The following is a 19,112-nucleotide window of genomic DNA, read 5'->3' on the forward strand; positions in this document are numbered from 1 at the left end:
GTGCCACCATGCCCAGCTAATTTTTGTATTTTTTTTTTTTTTTTTTTTTTTTTTTGAGACGGAGTTTTGCTCTTGTTACCCAGGCTGGAGTGCAATGGCGCGATCTCGGCTCACCGCAACCTCCGCCCCCTGGGTTCAGGCAATTCTCCTGTCTCAGCCTCCTGAGTAGCTGGGATTACAGGCACGAGCCACCATGCCCAGCTAATTTTTTTTTTTTGTATTTTTAGTAGAGACGGGGTTTCACCATGTTGACCAGGATGGTCTTGATCTCTTGACCTCGTGATCCACCCACCTCGGCCTCCCAAAGTGCTGGGATTACAGGCTTGAGCCACCGCGCCCGGCCTTAATTTTTGTATTTTTAGTAGAGACGGGGTTTCACCATGTTGACCAGGATGGTCTCGATCTCTTGACCTCGTGATCCACTCACCTAGGCCTCCCAAAGTGTTGGGATTACAGGCGTGAGCCACCGCGCCCGGCCAACAAATGTTTCTATTGAGAAATATATCCTCCTTTTTAGCCAGGCTTTGCGACGTGCACCTGGAGTTCTAGCTATCTGGGGAGCTTAGGCAGGAAGATCACTTGGACCCAGAAGGCTGAGACTGCAGTGAGCTGAGATAGTGAGATTGTGCCACTGCACTCCAGCATGGGCAACAAGAGTGAAACTCTGTCTCAAAAAAAAAAAAAAAAAAAAAAAAAAAGTTTTGTATTTTTTACTAGAGATGGGGTTTTACCATGTTGGCCAGGGTGGTCCCAGACTCCTGACCTCAGATGATATGCCCGCCTCAACTTCCCGGAGCGATCGGGTTGTAAGCATGAGCCACTCTGCCCAGCCATGATTGTACTTTTAATGATTTGATTTAGCTTCGCTGATTTTTTTTTTTTTTCTGATGAATTTATGTAGCTTCAAAGGGATCAAAGTCTGGATGGTAAACTGTCTTTTCTACAAATTATATTTGGACATTGAAAGTAAGGCATTTTGACTTTATCTAATTGATTCCTAAGGAGATTATATAGTACTTAATTACAGCAATTCTTAACAGCCTTTTTTCCTTATTTGGGATGATCTCTGTTTACTTATCTAGTTGATTATTTGCTGATACTTATAAAATGGCCTTAATTATGTTGGAGTTCTTGGAACACATGTCTGTCTAGGAGCGTCTTGTGCTATCTCTGCTCATGCTCCATCCCTTAACTCATTTCTCCTAATCACAGACAATTAGAGTTAGAAGAGAACTTAGCAAACTTTACAAATAAAGAAATGGAGTACTTAGACAATACTGTAGTAAAACTGTATGTATTTGGATATTACGAACAAAAGGAGGATCACTTAAGTAAGTTGTAATATGCCATTGGTAGGATATGTGTATCAGTCCTGTTCTCAGTATCACTATGCGCTATAGATAAGAAGATGAAACCCAGGGATACCTGTGTTCCAGGAAAGGGGAACAGAATGTGCAGAACATGGCAAATGGAACTGGAAGTAATCTATTGCGAGTAGGGAGTTCCTGATTTCAGAATAATGTTTTTAGATTCAGGAGAAAGGTTTTGTATTTGGCTCTCATATAGTGCATTCTCATGTGAAATGTATATTCTAAGGTTAAGCCATAATGTAAAAATTACCAATATACTTGAAGATCCCCAAGTAGGGTACAATATATTTAACATTATCAGTGATACAATTGATCCAATACCAGTTTTATTCTGTCATTGAATCACATCAGTGTTTTGTATAAAAAGGTAAGTATGTAGCTTATATTTAAGTACCATATTGTAAGAAAAAGGATGCTTTACGTGCCAGATCTGTACATTGGTGCAGTGAATATCACAGTAAAAGGGAAGGAGTGAAGACCAGCTAAGGAAACTATAGGAATCCTCTGAGATCATGTTATCATAGAACATATACCTACACAAAGGAAATCATAGTGAATTGCCTATAGTACTTAATTGATAACCAAACGTATATAGTTGAATAATAGCAAAATTACGTGCATTGATTTACTCACTGAACTTACTAGCTTTGTGACCTTAAGTCCTCTCTGATTTTAGTTGCCTGCTCTGCCAAATGGGCATGGAACCTAACTAACAGAATATAAATTTATTTGCTAACATGTAAAGAAAGCACTTAGAATAATCCTTATCAAATCCTTACCAAATTCTTTTTCTTTGCAGATTTCTGATTCAGATACAAATAATTTGTGTTTCCACATTACCCTTTCATACTAAGAAAAGAATTATATGCTGTTTAGGAAAATCCTCTCTTTGATTTTCTTAGAAATTATCAAGGTCTGAAATTAAGACTTTGCTGTTTGAAAATCCAATGAGTTATGATAGACACACATACAAAAGGGAGGCTCTTAACCTAATAGTTTACTGTTTGGGTGTTTCTACTTTTTGGCTGTTATGAATAATGTTGCTTTGAAAATTCACTTACAGGTTTTTGGGCAGATACGTGTTTTCAGTTCTCTGGGATATATTCCTAGAAGTAGAATTACTGGGTTATTTGGTAACTTGGTGTGATATAGAAACTGCCAGACTTCTTCCCATAGCGGCTGCTCTATTTTACATTTGCACCAGCAGTGCATGTGTGGAGATTGCACCTTCTGCATGTACTTGCCACTCTTGCTATTACCTGTCTTATGATTGTCATCCAAGTGGATGCAAAGTGGTATTTTTTTTAAATTTTCTGTATTTACTTCATTTTATTTAATTTCATTTCAAAGTGGTATTTTGTGTTTTGATCTGTATTTCTCTCATGACGAATGATGTGGAAGATCTTTTCATGTGCTTGCTGGGCCTTTGTATATCTTTGGGAAAATGTTCATTCGGATCATTTACCAATTTTTTTTTTTTTTTTTTTTTTGAGACTTTTTCTTGCTCTGTTGCTCAGGCTAGAGTGCAGTGGTGTGATCTTGTCTTACTGCAGTATCTGTGTCCTGGGTGCAAGTAATTCTCTTGCCTCAGCTTCCCAAGTAGCTGGGATTACAGGCCCCCACTACCATGCTGGGCTAATTTTTGTATATTTAGTAGAGAGAAGGTCTCGCCATGTTGGCTAGGCTAGTCTTGAACTTCTGATCTTAAATCTGCCCACCTTGGCCTCCCAAAACGCTGGGATTACAAGTGTGAGCCACCGTGCCTGGCCCTCATTTGCCAATTTTTAAGTTGGGTTATTGGTCTCACTGTTAACTGAGTTTTAGGAATTGTTTATATATTCTAGATATATGTCCCTTATTGGATATATGATTTGCAAATGTTTTTTCCTGTTCTTTGGGTTATCTTTTCACTTTCTTGATAGTGTACTTTGAAAGGCAAACCCTATCTCCACGAAAATAAATAAAAAATTCCCAGCTGCTAGGGAGGCTGAGGCATGAGAATCGCTTGAACCCAGGAGGTACAGGTTGTGGTGAGCTGAGATCGCACTAGGTTTTAAGAGTTTATATTACAGGAGTGGTTCTCAAGATTTTAGTCTAAGGACCGGTTAGACACCTAAAAGCTTGAGTTCATGTGATTTGTCTCCATCTATGGTTTATCTTTATCTATATTTACTGTTAGATATCAATAATCAATAATATTAGAAATACACATTTTTAATAATAACAAACCCATTAGACAAGGTAGATCACATTATTTATGAAAGGTAGCGGTAATTTTCCACAACAAAAAATAATTTAGTGGGAAGAGTGGCATTGTTTTTTCATGTTTTGTAAAACCTTAATGTTTGACTTAATAGAATCTTGGCTGAATTCTTACCTGCTTTTGCATTTCATCTTTTAGTAGAGTGTTATTTTGGTTGAAGTGTGTGAAGGAAATCTGGCCTCACATAGGTAATTTATTTTATTTTAGTAGTAATTTTATATAAATGAATATTGAGTATTCTTTGATGCTATCCCAAAACTCCACTGTGCTTTTGTCAGGAGAGAACGAGAGTGAAAAAAGCAAAGAACATCTTTGGATTATTTTGAGAATAGTTTGACTTTGTCGCCCCACTGGAAGGGCTTCTGGGACTCTGAACTATGCCTAGACCACATGTTGAGAACCATTGTCTTACTGAACAGGACTGAGCAGTGTAGTTTAACAGGAAAATTTGCCCACTGAATTGCACTTGATTTATCTATTTTGGAAAACAACTGCAAATTGACTTAGATGCTTCTGCATTGGGCAGCAGTGCCCTTTCTGTAGGAAAGATGGCAGGGGACTCAGTGACTGGTGGAATCAGCAAGCTGGATGTTTTATTAAAATGTGTAATAAGAATAATATGTTATTTAAAAAACTGATACTGCGCCGGGCGCGGTGGCTCACACCTGTAATCCCAGCACTTTGGGAGGCTGAGGCAGGTGGATCACGAGGTCAAGAGATCGAGATCATCCTGGTCAACATGGTGAAACCCCGTCTCTACTTTAAAAATACAAAAAAATTTAGCTGGACATGGTTGCGCGCGCCTGTAGTCCCAGCTACTCGGGAGGCTGAGGCAGAATTGCTTGAACCCAGGAGACGGAGGTTGCGGTGAGCCGAGATCGTGCCATGGCACTCCAGCCTGGGTAACAAGAGTGAAACTCCATCTCAAAAAAAAAAAAAACCTGATACTGTGGGAGATGAAGTAAAAAACTTATAACACATTGTTAGTCTTTTGGTATATTTTCTTCTAGTTTCTTTTGTTTTTAAGTACTTGCGAAGTTTGTTGTGTGAATTTTTTATAAATATATTACAACTTATTATCTACAGGTTTATGTCTTTTTAAAAAATCTTTATGCAGTCTTTGTGAATATTTCCACCATTTTTTTTTTTTTTTTGCTAAGCTGGCATTAACATTGTTGATAAATTTCTTTGCACATTTAGTATTATTTCATTAATACAAATTTTAAATAGAAATAAGCATATGAAGTCTTAAGTGTGTACTGATAATATATCCAAGTTAGGTTTTCTTTTACTTATTATTGTGGACAATTTTAAACACATAGAAGTAGAGCAGATGTTGTAGTGATCCTCAATTTATCGGTTATCTAGTTTTAGCTACCATCAACTTGCCATTATTCATGTTTTTTTTGTTTCTTCTCTCCCCTTAAATTAAAAAAAAATTATTGGCATATTCTAAAGCAAATTCCAGATGTATATCTTTATTCATGAGTCTTTTAGTTTCTATCTTTTTTTTAAAATGCACATTTTTTTTTAATTGCATTTTAGGTTTTGGGGTACATGTGAAGAACATGCAGGATTGTTGCATAGGTACATACATGGCAACGTGATTTGCTGCCTTCCTCCCTTTCACCTATATCTGGCATTTCTCCCCATGCTAACTCTCCCCAACTCCCCACTCCCTGCTGTCCCTCCCCTGTTTTCCCCAAGCAGACCCCAGTGTGTGATGTTCCCCTCCCTGTGTCCATGTGTTCTCATTGCTCAACACCTGCCTATGAGTTAGAACATGTGGTGTTTGATTTTCTGTTCTTGTGTCAGCTTGCTGAGGATTATGGTTTCCAGGTTCATCCATGTCCCTACAAAGGACATGAACTCATTGTTTTTGATGGCTGCATAATATTCCATGATGTGTATGTGCCACATTTTCCCTGTCCAGTCTATCATCGATGGGCATTTGGGTTGGTTCCAGGTCTTTGCCATTGTAAACAGTGCTGCAGTGAACATTCGTGTGCATGTGTCTTTATAATAGAACGATTTATAATCCTTTGGATATATACTCAGTAATGGGATTGCTGGGTCAAATGGAATTTCTGTTTCTAGGTCCTTGAGGAATCACCACACTGTCTTCCACAATGGTTGAACTAGTTTACACTCCCACCAGCAGTGTAAAAGTGTTCCTGTTTCTCCACATCCTCTCCAGCATCTGTTGTCTCCAGATTTTTTAATGATTGCCGTTCTAACTGGTGTGAAATGGTATCTCAATGTAGTTTTGATTTGCATTTCTCTAATGACCAGTGATGATGAGCATTTTTTCATATGTTTGTTGGCCTCATGTATGTCTTCTGTAAAGTGTCTGTCTGTTCATATCCTTTGCCCACTTTTGAATGGGCTTGTTTTTTTTCTTGTAAATCTGTTTTAGTTCTTTCTAAATGCTGGATATCAGCCCCTTGTCAGATGGGTGGACTGCAAAAATTTTTTCCCATTCTGTTGGTTGCCGATTCACTCTACTGACTGTTTCTTTTGCTGTGCAGAAGCTATGGAGTTTGATTAGGTCCCATTTGTCTATTTTGGCTTTTGTTGCCAATGCTTTTGGTGTTTTGGTCATGAAGTCCTTGCCTACGCCTAGTCCTGAATGGTTTTGCCTAGATTTTCTTCTAGGGTTTTTATGGTGTTAGGTCTTATGTTTAAGTCTTTAATCCATCTGGAGTTCATTTTAGTGTAAGGTGTCAGGAAGGAGTCCAGTTTCTGCTTTCTGCACATGCTAGCCAGTTTTCCCAACACCATTTATTAAACGGGGAATCCTTTCCCCATTGCTTGTTTTTGTCAGGTTTATCAAATATCAGATGGTTGTAGATGTGTGGCATTGCCTCCAAGGCCTCTATTCTGTTACGTTGGTCTGTGTTTCTGTTTTGGTACCAGTACCATGCTGTTTTGATTACTGTAGCCTTGTAGTATAGTTTGAAGTCCGGTAGTGTGATGCCTCCTGCTTTGTTCTTTTTGCTTAGAATTGACTTGGCTATGCGGGCTCTCTTTTGGTTCCATATGAAGTTTAAGGTGTTTTTTTCCCAGTTCCGTGAAGAAGGTCATTGGTAGCTTGATGGGGATAGCGTTGAATCTGTACATTACTTTGGGCAGTATGGCCATTTTCACAATATTGATTCTTCCTAACCATGAACATGGAATGTTTCTCCATCTGTTTGTGTCCTCTCTTACTTTGTCAAGCAGTGGCTTGTAGTTCTCCTTGAAGAGGTCCTTTACATTCCTTGTTAGTTGTATTCCTATGTATTTTATTCTCATTATAGCAATTGTGAATGGCAGTTCGTTCTTGATGTGGCTTTCTTTAAGTCTGTTATTGGTGTATAGGAATGCTTGTGATTTTTCCACATCGATTTTGTATCCTGAGACTTTGCTGAAATTACTTATCAGTTTCAGGAGATTTTGGGCTGAGACAATGGGGTCGTCTGGATATACAGTTGTGTCGTCTGCGAATAGAGACAATTTGAATTCCTCCTTTCCTAATTGAATACCCTTTATTTCTTTTTCTTGCCTGATTGCTCTGGCTAGAACTTCCAGTACTATATTGAATAGGAGTGGTGAGAGAGGACATCCTTGTCTAGTGCCAGATTTCAAAGGGAATGCTTCCAGTTTTTGCCATTCAGTATGATATTCACTGTTGGTTTGTCGTAAATAGCTTTTATTATTTTGAGATAGGTTCCATCAATACCTAGTTTATTGAGGGTTTTTAGCATAAAGGGCTGTTAAATTTTGTCAGAGGCCTTCTCCGCATCAATTGAGATAATCATGTAGTTTTTGTCTTTGGTTCTGTTTATGTGGTGAATTACGTATGTTGAACCAGCCTTGCATCCCCGGGATGAATCCTACTCGATCATGGTGGATAAGCTTTTTGATGTGCTGTTGCAATCGGCTTGCCAGTATTTTATTGAAGATTTTTACGTCTATGTTCATCATGGATATTGGCCTCAAGTTTTCTTTTCTTGCTGAGTCTCTGCCGAGTTCTGGTATCAGGATGATGTTGGTCTCATAAAATGATGTGGGAAGGATTCCCTCTTTTTGGATTATTTGGAATAGTTTCAGAAGAAATGGTACCAGCTCCTCTTTGTATGTCTGGTAGAATTCGGCCGTGAACCCATCTGCACCTGGGCCTTTTTTGGGTGGTGGGCTAATTGCTGCCTCAACTTCAGACCTTGTTATTGGTCTATTCAGGGTTTCGACTTCTGCCTGGTTTAGGCTTGGGAGGATGCAAGTGTCCAGGAATTTGTACATTTCTTCCAGGTTTACTAGTTTATGTGCATAGAGTTATTTGTAATAATCTCTGATGATGGTTTGAATTTCTGTGGAATCTGTGGTGATGTTTCCTTTATCATTTTTTATTGCATCAATTTGATTATTCTCTCTTTTCTTTTTTATTAATCTGGCTAGTGGTCTATTTTGTTGATCTTTTTGAAAAACCAGCTCCTGGATTTATTGATTTTTTTTTGAGGGGTTTTTTGTGTCTCTGTCTCCTTCAGGTCTGCTTTGATCTTAGTTATTTCTTGTCTTCTGCTAGGTTTTGAGTTTTCTTGATCCTGCTCCTCTATCGCTTTCAATTTTGCCGATAGGGTGTCCATTTTAGATCTCTTCTTGATTCTCATGTAGTCATTTATTGCTACACATTTGCCTCTAGAGACTGCTTTAAATGTGTCCCAGAGATTCTGGTATGTTGTGTCTTCATTCTTGTTGGTTTTGAAGAACATCTTTATTTCTGCCTTCATTTCATTGTTTATCCAGTCAACATTCAAAAGCCAGTTGTTCAGTTTCCATGAAGCTGTGTGGTTCTGAGTTAGTTTCTGAATTCTGAGTTCCAACTTGATTGCACTGTGGCCTGAGAGACTGTTTGTTATGATTTCCGTTTTTGCATTTGCCGAGGAGTGATTTACTTCCAATTATATGGTCTATTTTAGAGTAGGTGTGATGTGGTGCTGAGAAGAATGTATATTCTGTGAATTTGGGGTGGAGAGTTCTGTAATCGTCTATTAGGTTTGCCTGGTCCAGGTCTGAGTTCAAGTCCTTGATATCCTTGTTAATATTCTGTCTTACTGATCTGTCTAACATTGACAATGGGGTCTTAAAGTCTCCCACTATTATTGTGTGGGAGTCTAAGTCTCTTTGTAAGTCATTAAGAATTTGCCCTATGTATGTGGGTGCTTCTGTATTGGGTGCATATATATTTAGGATCATTAGCTCTTCTTGTTGCATTGATCCTTTTACCATTATATAGCGTCCTTCTTTGTCTCTTTTGATCTTTGTTAGTTTAAAGTTTCTTTTATCAGAAGCCTGACTGAATCAGGCTTCAGAAGGTGGGTAATAAGAAACTTCTGTGAGCTAAAAGAACATATTCCAACCTAATGCAAAGAAACTAAGAACTTTGAAGAAAGATTTGATGAAATGCTAACGAGAATGGACAACTTAGAGAGGAATATAAATGAATTGATTGAGCTGAAAAACACAATATGAGAACTTTGTGAAGCATGCACAAGTTTCAATAGCCGAATTGACCAAGCAGAAGAAAGGGTATTAGAGGTCGAAGATCAACTCAATGAAATAAAATGAGAAGGCAAGATTAGAGAAAAAAGGTTAAAAAGGAATGATCCAAGTCTCCAAGAAATACGGGACTATGTGAAAAGACCTAATCTACGTATGATAGGCGTACCTGAATGTGACGGAGAGAATGAATCCAAGCTGGAAAATATGCTTCAGGATATTATCCAGGAAAACTTCCCCAACCTAGGAACGCAGGCCAATATTCGAGTGCAGGAAATACAGAGAACCCCACAACGATATTCCTCACGAAGAGCAACCCCAAGGCACATAATCGTTAGATTCACCAGGATTGAAATGAAGGAGAAAATGCTAAGGGCAGCCGGAAAGGTTGGGTTACCCACAAAGGGAAGCCTATCAGACTCACAGCAGATCTCTCAGCAGAAACCCTACAAGCCAGAAGAGAGTGGGGGCCAATATTCAACATCCTTAAAGAAAAGAACTTTCAACCCAGAATTTCATATCCAGCCAAACTAAGCTTGATAAGTGAAGGAAAATTAAAATCCTTTGCGAACAAGCAAGTACTCAGAGATTTCATCACCACCAGGCCTGCCTTACAAGAGCTCCTGAAGGAGGCACTGAACATAGAAAGGAGCAACCAGTACCAGCCACTCCAAAAACATACCAAATGGTAAAGAACATCAACACAATGAAGAAACTGCATCAACTAATGGGCAAAACAGCCAGCTAGCATCAAAATGGCAGGATCAAATTCACACATAACAATATTAACCCTAAATGTAAATGGGCTAAATGCGCCAATCAAAAGACACAGACTGGCAAATTGGATAAAATGTCAAAACCCATTGGTGTGCTGTATCCAGGAAACCCATCCTTACATGCAAGGATACACAAATGATCAAAATAAAGGGATGGAGGAAGATTTACCCAGCAAATGGAGAGCAAAAAAAAGCAAGAGTTGCAATTCTTGTCTCTGATAAAATAGTTTCTATCTCTTAAAGACAATATCTTTTAAAATAAATATCATAATACAATGATTACAGCTTAATAAAATTAATAGTAATTTTATCATGTCTTTATTACCTAGGCAACCTTCAAGTTTTCCTATGTAAAAAATGGCATTTTAAAACTCGTTTATTTCACTCAGGATCCAAACACAGTTCTTAATTACATTGGGTTATTTTGGTTAAAGCTTTTCAATTCTGTGGCAATAAAAAGAACTCCTGCTAAATATCTTTTATTTGGTATAGAAATAAGGTTATCTCTCTTGCCCACATTCTAGATTTAGATGATGGCTTTGTGCTGGTATGATTTAACGTGTATTTCCCTAGAATTCCCTTTAAATTGGGAGTAAGATGTAGAGATGTGATTAAATACAGCCTCCTTTTTTGGCATAAGTGCTTCGTGGATGGTAGTCTTTGATCACGTCAAAAATACAATGCCTGGTGGCCCAGGTTTAATGATAATACTGAAAAATATCTTCAGTCTGTGTCTCATTTAACCATTTGATAACCTTTCATCAGTTCTTTACTTGATTAATTTTAGCAGACATCAATGATTATTGACTTCATTATTGTATTTGATATTGGGATATTTTGATTTTCTGATGCTGTCATTCACTCCGCATTGACTGTGGTTCTTGCCCTGATCAGCTTTTTGGTTATTTGGAAATGCAGGTCATCCAGGAACAGCAGTTTGAATGATCGTTTTCGTTTAGTGATCTTTGGAATAATGAGTGGGTGTCCTAGAATCCCAAGGTGAGCACTGTGGTGGTGCTGGTAGCTCTCATGATTGCTGCTGACTTGTTTTCTGTTCGTATTTCTTGATCCTGATGTCCCTTGCATGGCTTTTGGGAACCCCTACCTTACTTTGCTGTGGCCTCCATGTCTTCCTGAAGGGATCAGTTGTCTTCATGGCTTCCTTGCTTCACGTTAAGATGTCCTAGGTTCATCTCAAATTGAGGTACGTTCTACAAAGTAATTAACTAGTACTCTGGAAAAGTGTAGATGAATAAGGCAGAACTGAGGAACTTTTACAGTATGAAGGAGACTCAGCGGAAGGACAGCTAAGTGCACCATGAGGTCCAAGATGAGAGCCTAGAATAGGAAAAAGGACATCAGTGGTAACAGTGGCGTATGTGTGATCATTACGCTAAGTCTTATTACGGACTAAATCTGAAGGGATAACTTTCAGATTAGTTTTATTACAAACTAAACGCAAATACAAGAGCCAGAGGACTTTACAGTTTGGTTGCTAATCTATTAATATGTCTTTAGTTTCTAGATTTGATGGTTGTGTGAGAATTGACGTTTAATGACATGTAGGTTTCTTTTACAATGCAATCCATTTGTTGTCTTCTAGAAAACCACCTCAGGGATTAGGGGCTACTCTCCCTCTGTGTTACTTCAACATTGCCTGGAAGTATTTGCTCAGGTGTTTCAGAATCATCTGCATAGTTAAAAAAAAAAAAAAATACAAACGTCTGAACTATAAAACTGCAAAATTACAATTTTCTCCAGGGATTCTTCAGTGCATCTGAGGACTGAGAACCAAGCACCTAGAATCTCCGTCCAGATTTTCCCTAAATCTGTGTCTTCTAAAATTTAGTTACATTCTGTTTTCAAGATTGTTTTGAGTCCTGATAGCATTTATACTAGTACTTAATATATTTCTTTAAATTGATTCGCTTTTTTCGTAGTTTAATAAGAAGACGTTGGTACCCCACAGACTTAAAAAAAAGATACATGTACGTTAAAATTAAGATGTATCTGTTAAAATTTAACATTTGTCATACATCCCATATTTTGGAAAACAGCAACCTCTGTGAAACCTTTACTTCAACCATTTCTTCTCTGGTAGCTTACATTTCCAGCTCTGTTTTATAGCATTTAGATGTTTTTGTGATCGATGATACGTATTACAGAATTGGATGAGATTGCCTTTGATCATCAGATTATTTCATTAACAAGGTTTTTGAGAATTTATCAAAAGCAGATTATTGAAAATAGGGAGCACCACTATACTGTGAGGCACCTGTATGGTTACCTAGAAAGAGAAAAATAGTTTCACTTTTAAAGGTATTTTTCTGACAGTCTGATGTTTTCAGATGTTCCTAAAAAGATAATCTGGGTTAAATAAAAATATTTATCTTGTTTATGAAGCAGCGTAGCTTGCAGTGAAAAGAAGAAATGCCTTGAAGTCAGATCTAGATGTCTAAGAATCCTCATGATACGGAATTGTGAGAGTTACTCCCTACTGATTCAGTTACTTCTTTTTAGTGAGACAGAGTCTCACTCTGTCTCTTAGGCTAGAGTATAATTAGGCGTGATCTTAGCTCACTGCAACCTCCGCCTCCCGGGTTCAAGTGATTCTCCTGCCTCAGCCTCACGAGTGGCTGGGATTACAGGTGTGCGCCACCATGCCTGACTAATTTTTGTGTTTTTAGTAGATAATGGGGTTTTACCACGTTGGCCAGGCTGGTCTTGAACTCCTGACCTCAGGTAATCTGCCGCTTTGGCATCCCAAAGTGCTGCTGATCCAGTTACTTCTTAGGTTGTTTGGGAAAATTGAATGAAATGTTATATGTGAAGTGTAGTGGCTAGACATTGGGTTGAGTAAATGCTTCATGAAGAACCACTTTGAAAAACATGATTTCTTTCAATGTCATTTCAACATTGTGAGAAAGAAGTCAATTCCTGGCCAGGACTACTGTCTGTTTGGAGTTTGCACCTTCTCCTCATGTCTATATGTTTTTTTTTTTGGGTATTGCAGTTTCCTCCCACATTGCAAAGGTGTGTATGTTGGGTGGATTTGTGTGTCTGCCTGGTTGCAGTCTGAGTGTGGGTGTGTATGTGAGTGACCCTGTGTTGGGATGGCATCCTGTCGGGGCTGGTTCCCATCTTGCTCCTTGGGCTGCTGAGATAGTCTCTGGCCACCTGTCACACTGAGCTGGAATAAGCAGATTGGGAAATGAATGAATGCATATAAATTATTGTGAAACAAAAATTCATAAAGTCTACTGTAATAATATAAATGCACAACAAATAAGTTGCTTAGCAAGCCTGGCCTATTTGTTATCATTAGTTTGTTTTTTAACTTCTTAAGGGTGGGAATATTCTTTTTTTTTTTTATTTTTTTGAGACAGGGTCTTGTTCTGTCCCCCAGGCTTGGAGTGCAGTGGTGTGATCTTGGCTTACTGCAACTTCCACCGCCTGGCTTTAGGGAATCCTCGTATCCCACCCTCCCAAGTAGCTGGGACTACAGGTGCATGCCACCACACCCAGCTAATATTTGTGTTTTGTATACAGATGGGTGTTGTTATGTTGCCCAGGCAGGTCTCCAACTCTTGGGTTCAAGCATTCCATCTGCCTTAGCCTCCCAAAGTGCTGGGATTATAGGTGTGAGCCACTGCGCTCTACTGTAATATTCTTAGAATTTTTACTTTGCAAACATTTATTCCTTGATTGGTTAAATCCAGTGGTGCTTACACCACCACTATAACCACTGTTAGTTTCCGACTCACCAGAAATTACTTACATAATTGTCTTTCTTGTTAATCTCTTAAAAATGTGTATGGCTCACACAACAGAAATCAAAGCTTTCAGAAAACAATTACCTGCTCTGACAATGTAACACATTCCAAATTTTTGTGTTTGATTATATTCCATCCAATTCTATTTTATTTTTTAAAAATTCTGGTTAATCTACGAAATCAATCCCATGACCCACTAATGGATCTTGAACTCCTGACCTCAGGTGATCCGCTCGCCTCAGCCTCCCAAAATTCTGGTTAATCTACGAAATCAATCTCATGACCCACTAATGGATCTTGACCTGTAGCTTGGAAAACTCTTTTTTTTTTTTTTTTTGAGACAGAGTTTTGCTCTTGTTACCCAGGCTGGAGTGCAGTGGCACGATCTCGGCTCACCGCAACCTCTGCCTCCTGGGTTCAGGCAATTCTCCTGTCTCAGCCTCCTGAGTAGCTGGGATTACAGGCATGCACCACCATGCCCAGCTAATGTTTTGTATTTTTAGTAGAGACGGGGTTTCACCTTGTTGACCAAGGTTGGTCTCGATATCTTGACCTCGTGATCCACCCGCCTCGGCCTCCCAAAGTGCTGGGATTACAGGCTTGAGCCACTGCGCCCAGCCGGAAAACTCTTTTAAAACTAATTTAGGCTGGGGCCGTGGCTCACGCCTGTAATTCAAGCACTTGGGAGGCCAAGGCAGGCAGATCATGAGAGACCATCCTGGTCAACATGGTGAAACCCTGTCTCTAATAAAAATACAAAAAAATTAGCTGTGCATGGTGGTGTGTGCCTGTAGTCCCCGTTACTCAGGAGGCTGAGGCAGGAGAACCACTTGAATCCAGGAGGCAGAGGCTGCAGTGAGCAGAGATCATGCCACACTGTACTCCAGCCTCGGGGACAGAGCAAGACTTTGTCTCAAAAAACAAACAAAACCTAATTTAATACATGTACACACAGACTAATACAAACCCCTATGAGATAAGAACTATTATTGCACCTTAGTAGAGGAAATTCTGGCACAAAGAGGTTAAATAACTTGCCTAAGCACACACTGCTAAGGATGAGGTAGGAGAAACAGGTTCTAACCCAGGGAGCTAGCTCCAAAATCTGTTCTTTGAACCATTCTCTCACAGGGGGTCTCTCAACCCATCAGTCACATGGTGATAAATAAATATCTGTTTGAGCCGGGTGGGGTGGCTCACGCCTTTAATCCCAGCATTCTGGGAGGCTGAGGCAGGTGGATTGCTTGAGGTCAGGAGTTTGAGACCAGCCTGGTCAACATAGTGAAACCCCATTTCTACTAAAAATACAAGAAATTAGCTGGGCGTAGTGGCAGGCACCTGTAATCCCAGCACTTTGGGAGGCCAAAGCAGGTGAATCACCTGAGGCAGGAGTTTGAGACCAACCTGGCCAACAAGGTGAAACTCCATCTCTACTAAAAATATAAAAATTGGCTGGGCATGGTGGCTCATGCCTATAATCCCAGCACTTTGTGTGGCCAAGATGGGTGGATCACCTGAGGTCAGGAGTTCAAGACCAGCCTGGCCAATATTGGTGACACTCCATCTCTATTTTTTTTTTTTTTTGGAGACAGAGTTTCGCTCTTGTTACCCAGGCTGGAGTGCAATGGCGCAATCTCGGCTCACCGCAACCTCCACCTCCCAGGTTCAGGCAATTCTTCTGCCTCAGCCTCCTGAGTAGCTGGGATCACAGGCACCCACTGCCATGTCCAGCTAATTTTTTGTATTTTTAGTAGAGACGGTGTTTCACCATGTTGACCAGGATGGTCTTGATCTCTTGACCTCGTGATCCACCGGCCTCGGCCTCCCTAAGTGCTGGGATTACAGGCGTGAGCCACCGCGCCCGGTCCTATTTGTTTTTAAAAGATAAAAAAAAAGATATTAAAATAAAAAATGAAAATGAACATAATATGGAAAAAATGTGTATGGCTCATATTTATTGCCATTTTAAATATTAGAAGGAGTTTTGGGTCTTTAGAAGTTTGGTGATGTTTTTGTGACTGGAAATATGCTCTAAGAACTTAACTTTTGTTTGTGCATATACAAAAATTGATTTTGTATATGATTTTGTATATACACATCTTTCATTTGAAGTCAGTTTCCAAGAACCTATTGATGATTTTAAGTGAGGACAGTTAAATATATGTAAATTTGGCATTCATCAACAACTTTTTATTTCTAGAGTTCTATTAACTTTGGGGTGTGTGTGTGTGTGTATGTTTCAGATGGAGTCTTGCTCTGTCACCCAGGCTAGAGTGCAGTGGCATGATCTTCTGCTCACTGCAACCTCTGCCTCTCAAGTTCAAACAGTTCTGCTGTCTCAGCCTCCTGAGTAGCTGGGACTACAGGCATGTGCCACCAGGCCCAGCTCATTTTTGTATTTTTAGTAGAGATGGGGTTTCGCCATGTTGGCCAGCTGGTCTTGAACTCCTGGTCTCAGGTGATCTGCCTGCCTTGGCCTCCCAGAGTGCTGGGATTATAGGCATGGGCCAACTGCGCGTGGCCTGTTTTTTGTTAAGACAGAGTTTTGTTGCCAAGGCAGGAGTGCAGTGACGTGAGCTCAGCTCACTGCAACCTCTCTGCTTCCTGGTTCATGCGATTCTAGTTTCTTAGCCTTCCGAGTAGCTGGGATTATATAGTCATCTGCTACCATGCCTGGCTAATTTTTGTATTTTTAGTAGAGGCTGGGTTTCACAATGTTGACCAGGCTGGTCTCGGACTCCTGGTCTCAAAGGACTGGGATTACAGATGTGAGCCGCCATGCCTGGCCAGTTTTCTGTTTGTTTGTTTTTTGGAAGGAGTTTATGTTGCCCAGGTTGGAGTGCCGTGGTGTGATTTCAGCTCACTGCAGTCTCTGAGTTCAAGTGATTCTCCTGCCTCAGCCTCCTGAGTAGCTGGGACTACAGGTGCCTGCCACCATTTCCAGCTAATATTGAAATGTTTTGTAGAGACAGGATTTCACCACGTTGGCTCTTGACCTCAGGTGATCTGTCTGCTTTGGCCTCTCAAGGTCCTGGGATTACAGGTGTGAGCCACTGTTCCCAGCTTTGTATATATGTAAGTCGTATAGCATGATGTTTTGATGTACATAATGAAGTGGTTACTGGAGTCCAGCCCATTAATATAGCCATCATTTCATATAGTTACCCTACTTTTGTGTTGGTAAGAGCCCCTAAAATACATTCTCTGCAAGTTTCTGGTGTATAATGCAGTATTACAACTCTAGGCCTCACGTTGTACATTAGGTCTCTAGACTTACTCATCCAAAATATCTATAAATTGGTAACCTTTGACATTGATCTCATTTCCTCCCTACCTTCTAGCCTCCTGGTAGTCACCATTTTATTCTCTGTTTCTATGTATTTGAGTGAGAACATGCAGTATTTGTTTCTGTACTGGCTTGTTTCACTTGGCATAATGTCCTTCAGGTTCTCCCATGTTATAGTGTACAATGGGGTTTTCTTCTTTTTAAAGACTGAATAATATTTCGTTGCAAAGTATATACAGACATATACACATCACAATTTCGATATCCATTTGTCCATTGATGGACAAATAGGTGGTTTATAAATCTTGACTATTGTGAATAATACTGCAATCAGCATGGGAGTGCAAATATTCTTATGAGGTAGCGATTTCATTGCCTTTGAATATATACTCAGAAAGGATCATATGGTAGTTCTATTTTTAAATTTTTGAGCAACCTCCGTACCATTTTTATAATGGCTGTACCAGTATATATCCCCACCAATAGTGCACAAAGATTCTGTTTCTTTGATGACCTTGTTACCTCTTGTCTTACTGGTAATAACCATGCTGACAGTTGTGAGGTGAAATATCATTGTGGTTTAGTTCTGCATTGTCCCAGTAATTAGTGATGCTGGGCACCTTTTTTGTATTTCTATTGCCATTTTTATGTCGTCTTGGGAAAAATGCCTCTTCATGCTTTTGGCCATCTTTTAATCAGGCTATTTTTTTTTTTTTGCTATCAAGTGGTGTGAGCTCCTTATAAATCTTAGATATTAATCCCTTAATTTTCTGTGTTTTAAAAGAATTGAGTTTCCAGGCACAGACGGGTTTTTTTGTGTTACTGTACGGTTTTCAAGTTTTCCAGTGTGGTCTCACCAAAATGGTGTGAGGAAGAAACTTGTTTATTTAAAAAATTAAATGTCACTTCTTGGTGAGTAAGGTTTACATAACGACAGATTTCTTTAAACTTTTTTTAATTAAGAGGGATAAACATATGTCCTGGGAGACTTGAGGATTTTAATTTTGTTTAAAGAATTAATCATACTGTGCCCATCAAATGACTAATGTGTTTGCCATTTTACAGCATCCTGAGGTTAGCTTTAAACTTGTCCCAGTGGAGCCCATGACTTCTGATCAGGACGCTAAGGTTGTGGCTGAACCGCAGACGCAGAGAGTCCAGGAGGGCAAGGACAGCGCTCATCTGGTGGGTGCTGTCGAACGGGGTGATGGGGAGTCCATTGCTTTTTTTGATAAAGGATTTTATACTGGATTTAGTAAGAGGCTCTAAACAGAAACACTGGCACATCTTAGGATCTGCATATGGATATTAGAGTCTGTAGGGGAGAACAGATTTCTTACCCATCTGAGGATCATGGCTGAGACCCCTGTAACAAAACATAGATGAACAAGAGAAAAGCACACACATTTATTTAATAATAAGTTGTATATGACATGGGAACCTCCAGAAAGGAAGAACCAGAGAAATAGGGAAAACTGTTATGTTTTTTTTGCTAAGTCTGTTGCAGATGTTAGTTGTTGAGAAGCATGATTGGACAAAAGGGATGTGACCTAGAAGTAATGAACTGGAGGAACTTAGCAAGCCTATGTGCTCAGGTCTTTCTTGACATCCCTGTGTGTTATTCCTCCTGGTACAAAGCAAAGCCCCTCCGGAAGGGTCTTCAGGGGAATCTCAGCTGTGTTTTGTGGCCTGCTTTAAGGAGAAAGGGTGAGGAGAATTCTTTCTAGTTTCCATGGCCTGATTCTGCTGTTTCCTCAAATGTCAGTGTGCCGTATTTTTGGGGGGCAAGTCCTGAGCTCCATCAGTCTGAAACATGTATAGGTAGCTTAGTAGAAGAAACTGTAAGTAGTAGGTGATAACAACAACAAATTTGTTACAGCTGTAGATGGCTTAAAGCCTTTTATTTTTTATATCAAACAAATGCAATGATTTGTAAATACTTTAATAACATTACAGTTGTTATGGTAGAATGTATTTAGAGTTTGGTTTTAATGTAAATTTTTTTGACTACTTTCGTTGATTTAAAAATTTTATGTCAAGGAGTCATATTTAAAGTTCCAAAACAGCTTTGAGAAAAGTAGCTTTTCTTAGTTTTCCCCATTGAAA

General features: G+C 39.4%; 1 protein-coding gene across 6 annotated transcripts in view; it reads left to right on the plus strand.

Annotated features, from left to right (window-relative positions):
• LARP4B (La ribonucleoprotein 4B) overlaps positions 1-19,112 on the plus strand; it is a 120,697-nt gene that overhangs the window by 29,095 nt on the left and 72,490 nt on the right. For 4 of the 6 annotated variants that reach the window (XM_074405137.1, XM_039478679.2, XM_039478680.2 and 1 more), the window contains exon 2: positions 18,072-18,191. In XM_074405137.1, the coding sequence (XP_074261238.1) occupies positions 18,111-18,191 (81 nt within the window). In that variant the 5' untranslated portion in view covers positions 18,072-18,110. Of the gene's footprint in view, positions 1-4,817; positions 18,192-19,112 lie in introns of those variants that run through there. The other 2 variants (XM_074405136.1, XM_074405139.1) reach the window with 2 other exon arrangements.

Source organism: Saimiri boliviensis, chromosome 8, assembly GCF_048565385.1.
Source record: "Saimiri boliviensis isolate mSaiBol1 chromosome 8, mSaiBol1.pri, whole genome shotgun sequence".
NCBI classification, from domain to species: domain Eukaryota; kingdom Metazoa; phylum Chordata; class Mammalia; order Primates; family Cebidae; genus Saimiri; species Saimiri boliviensis.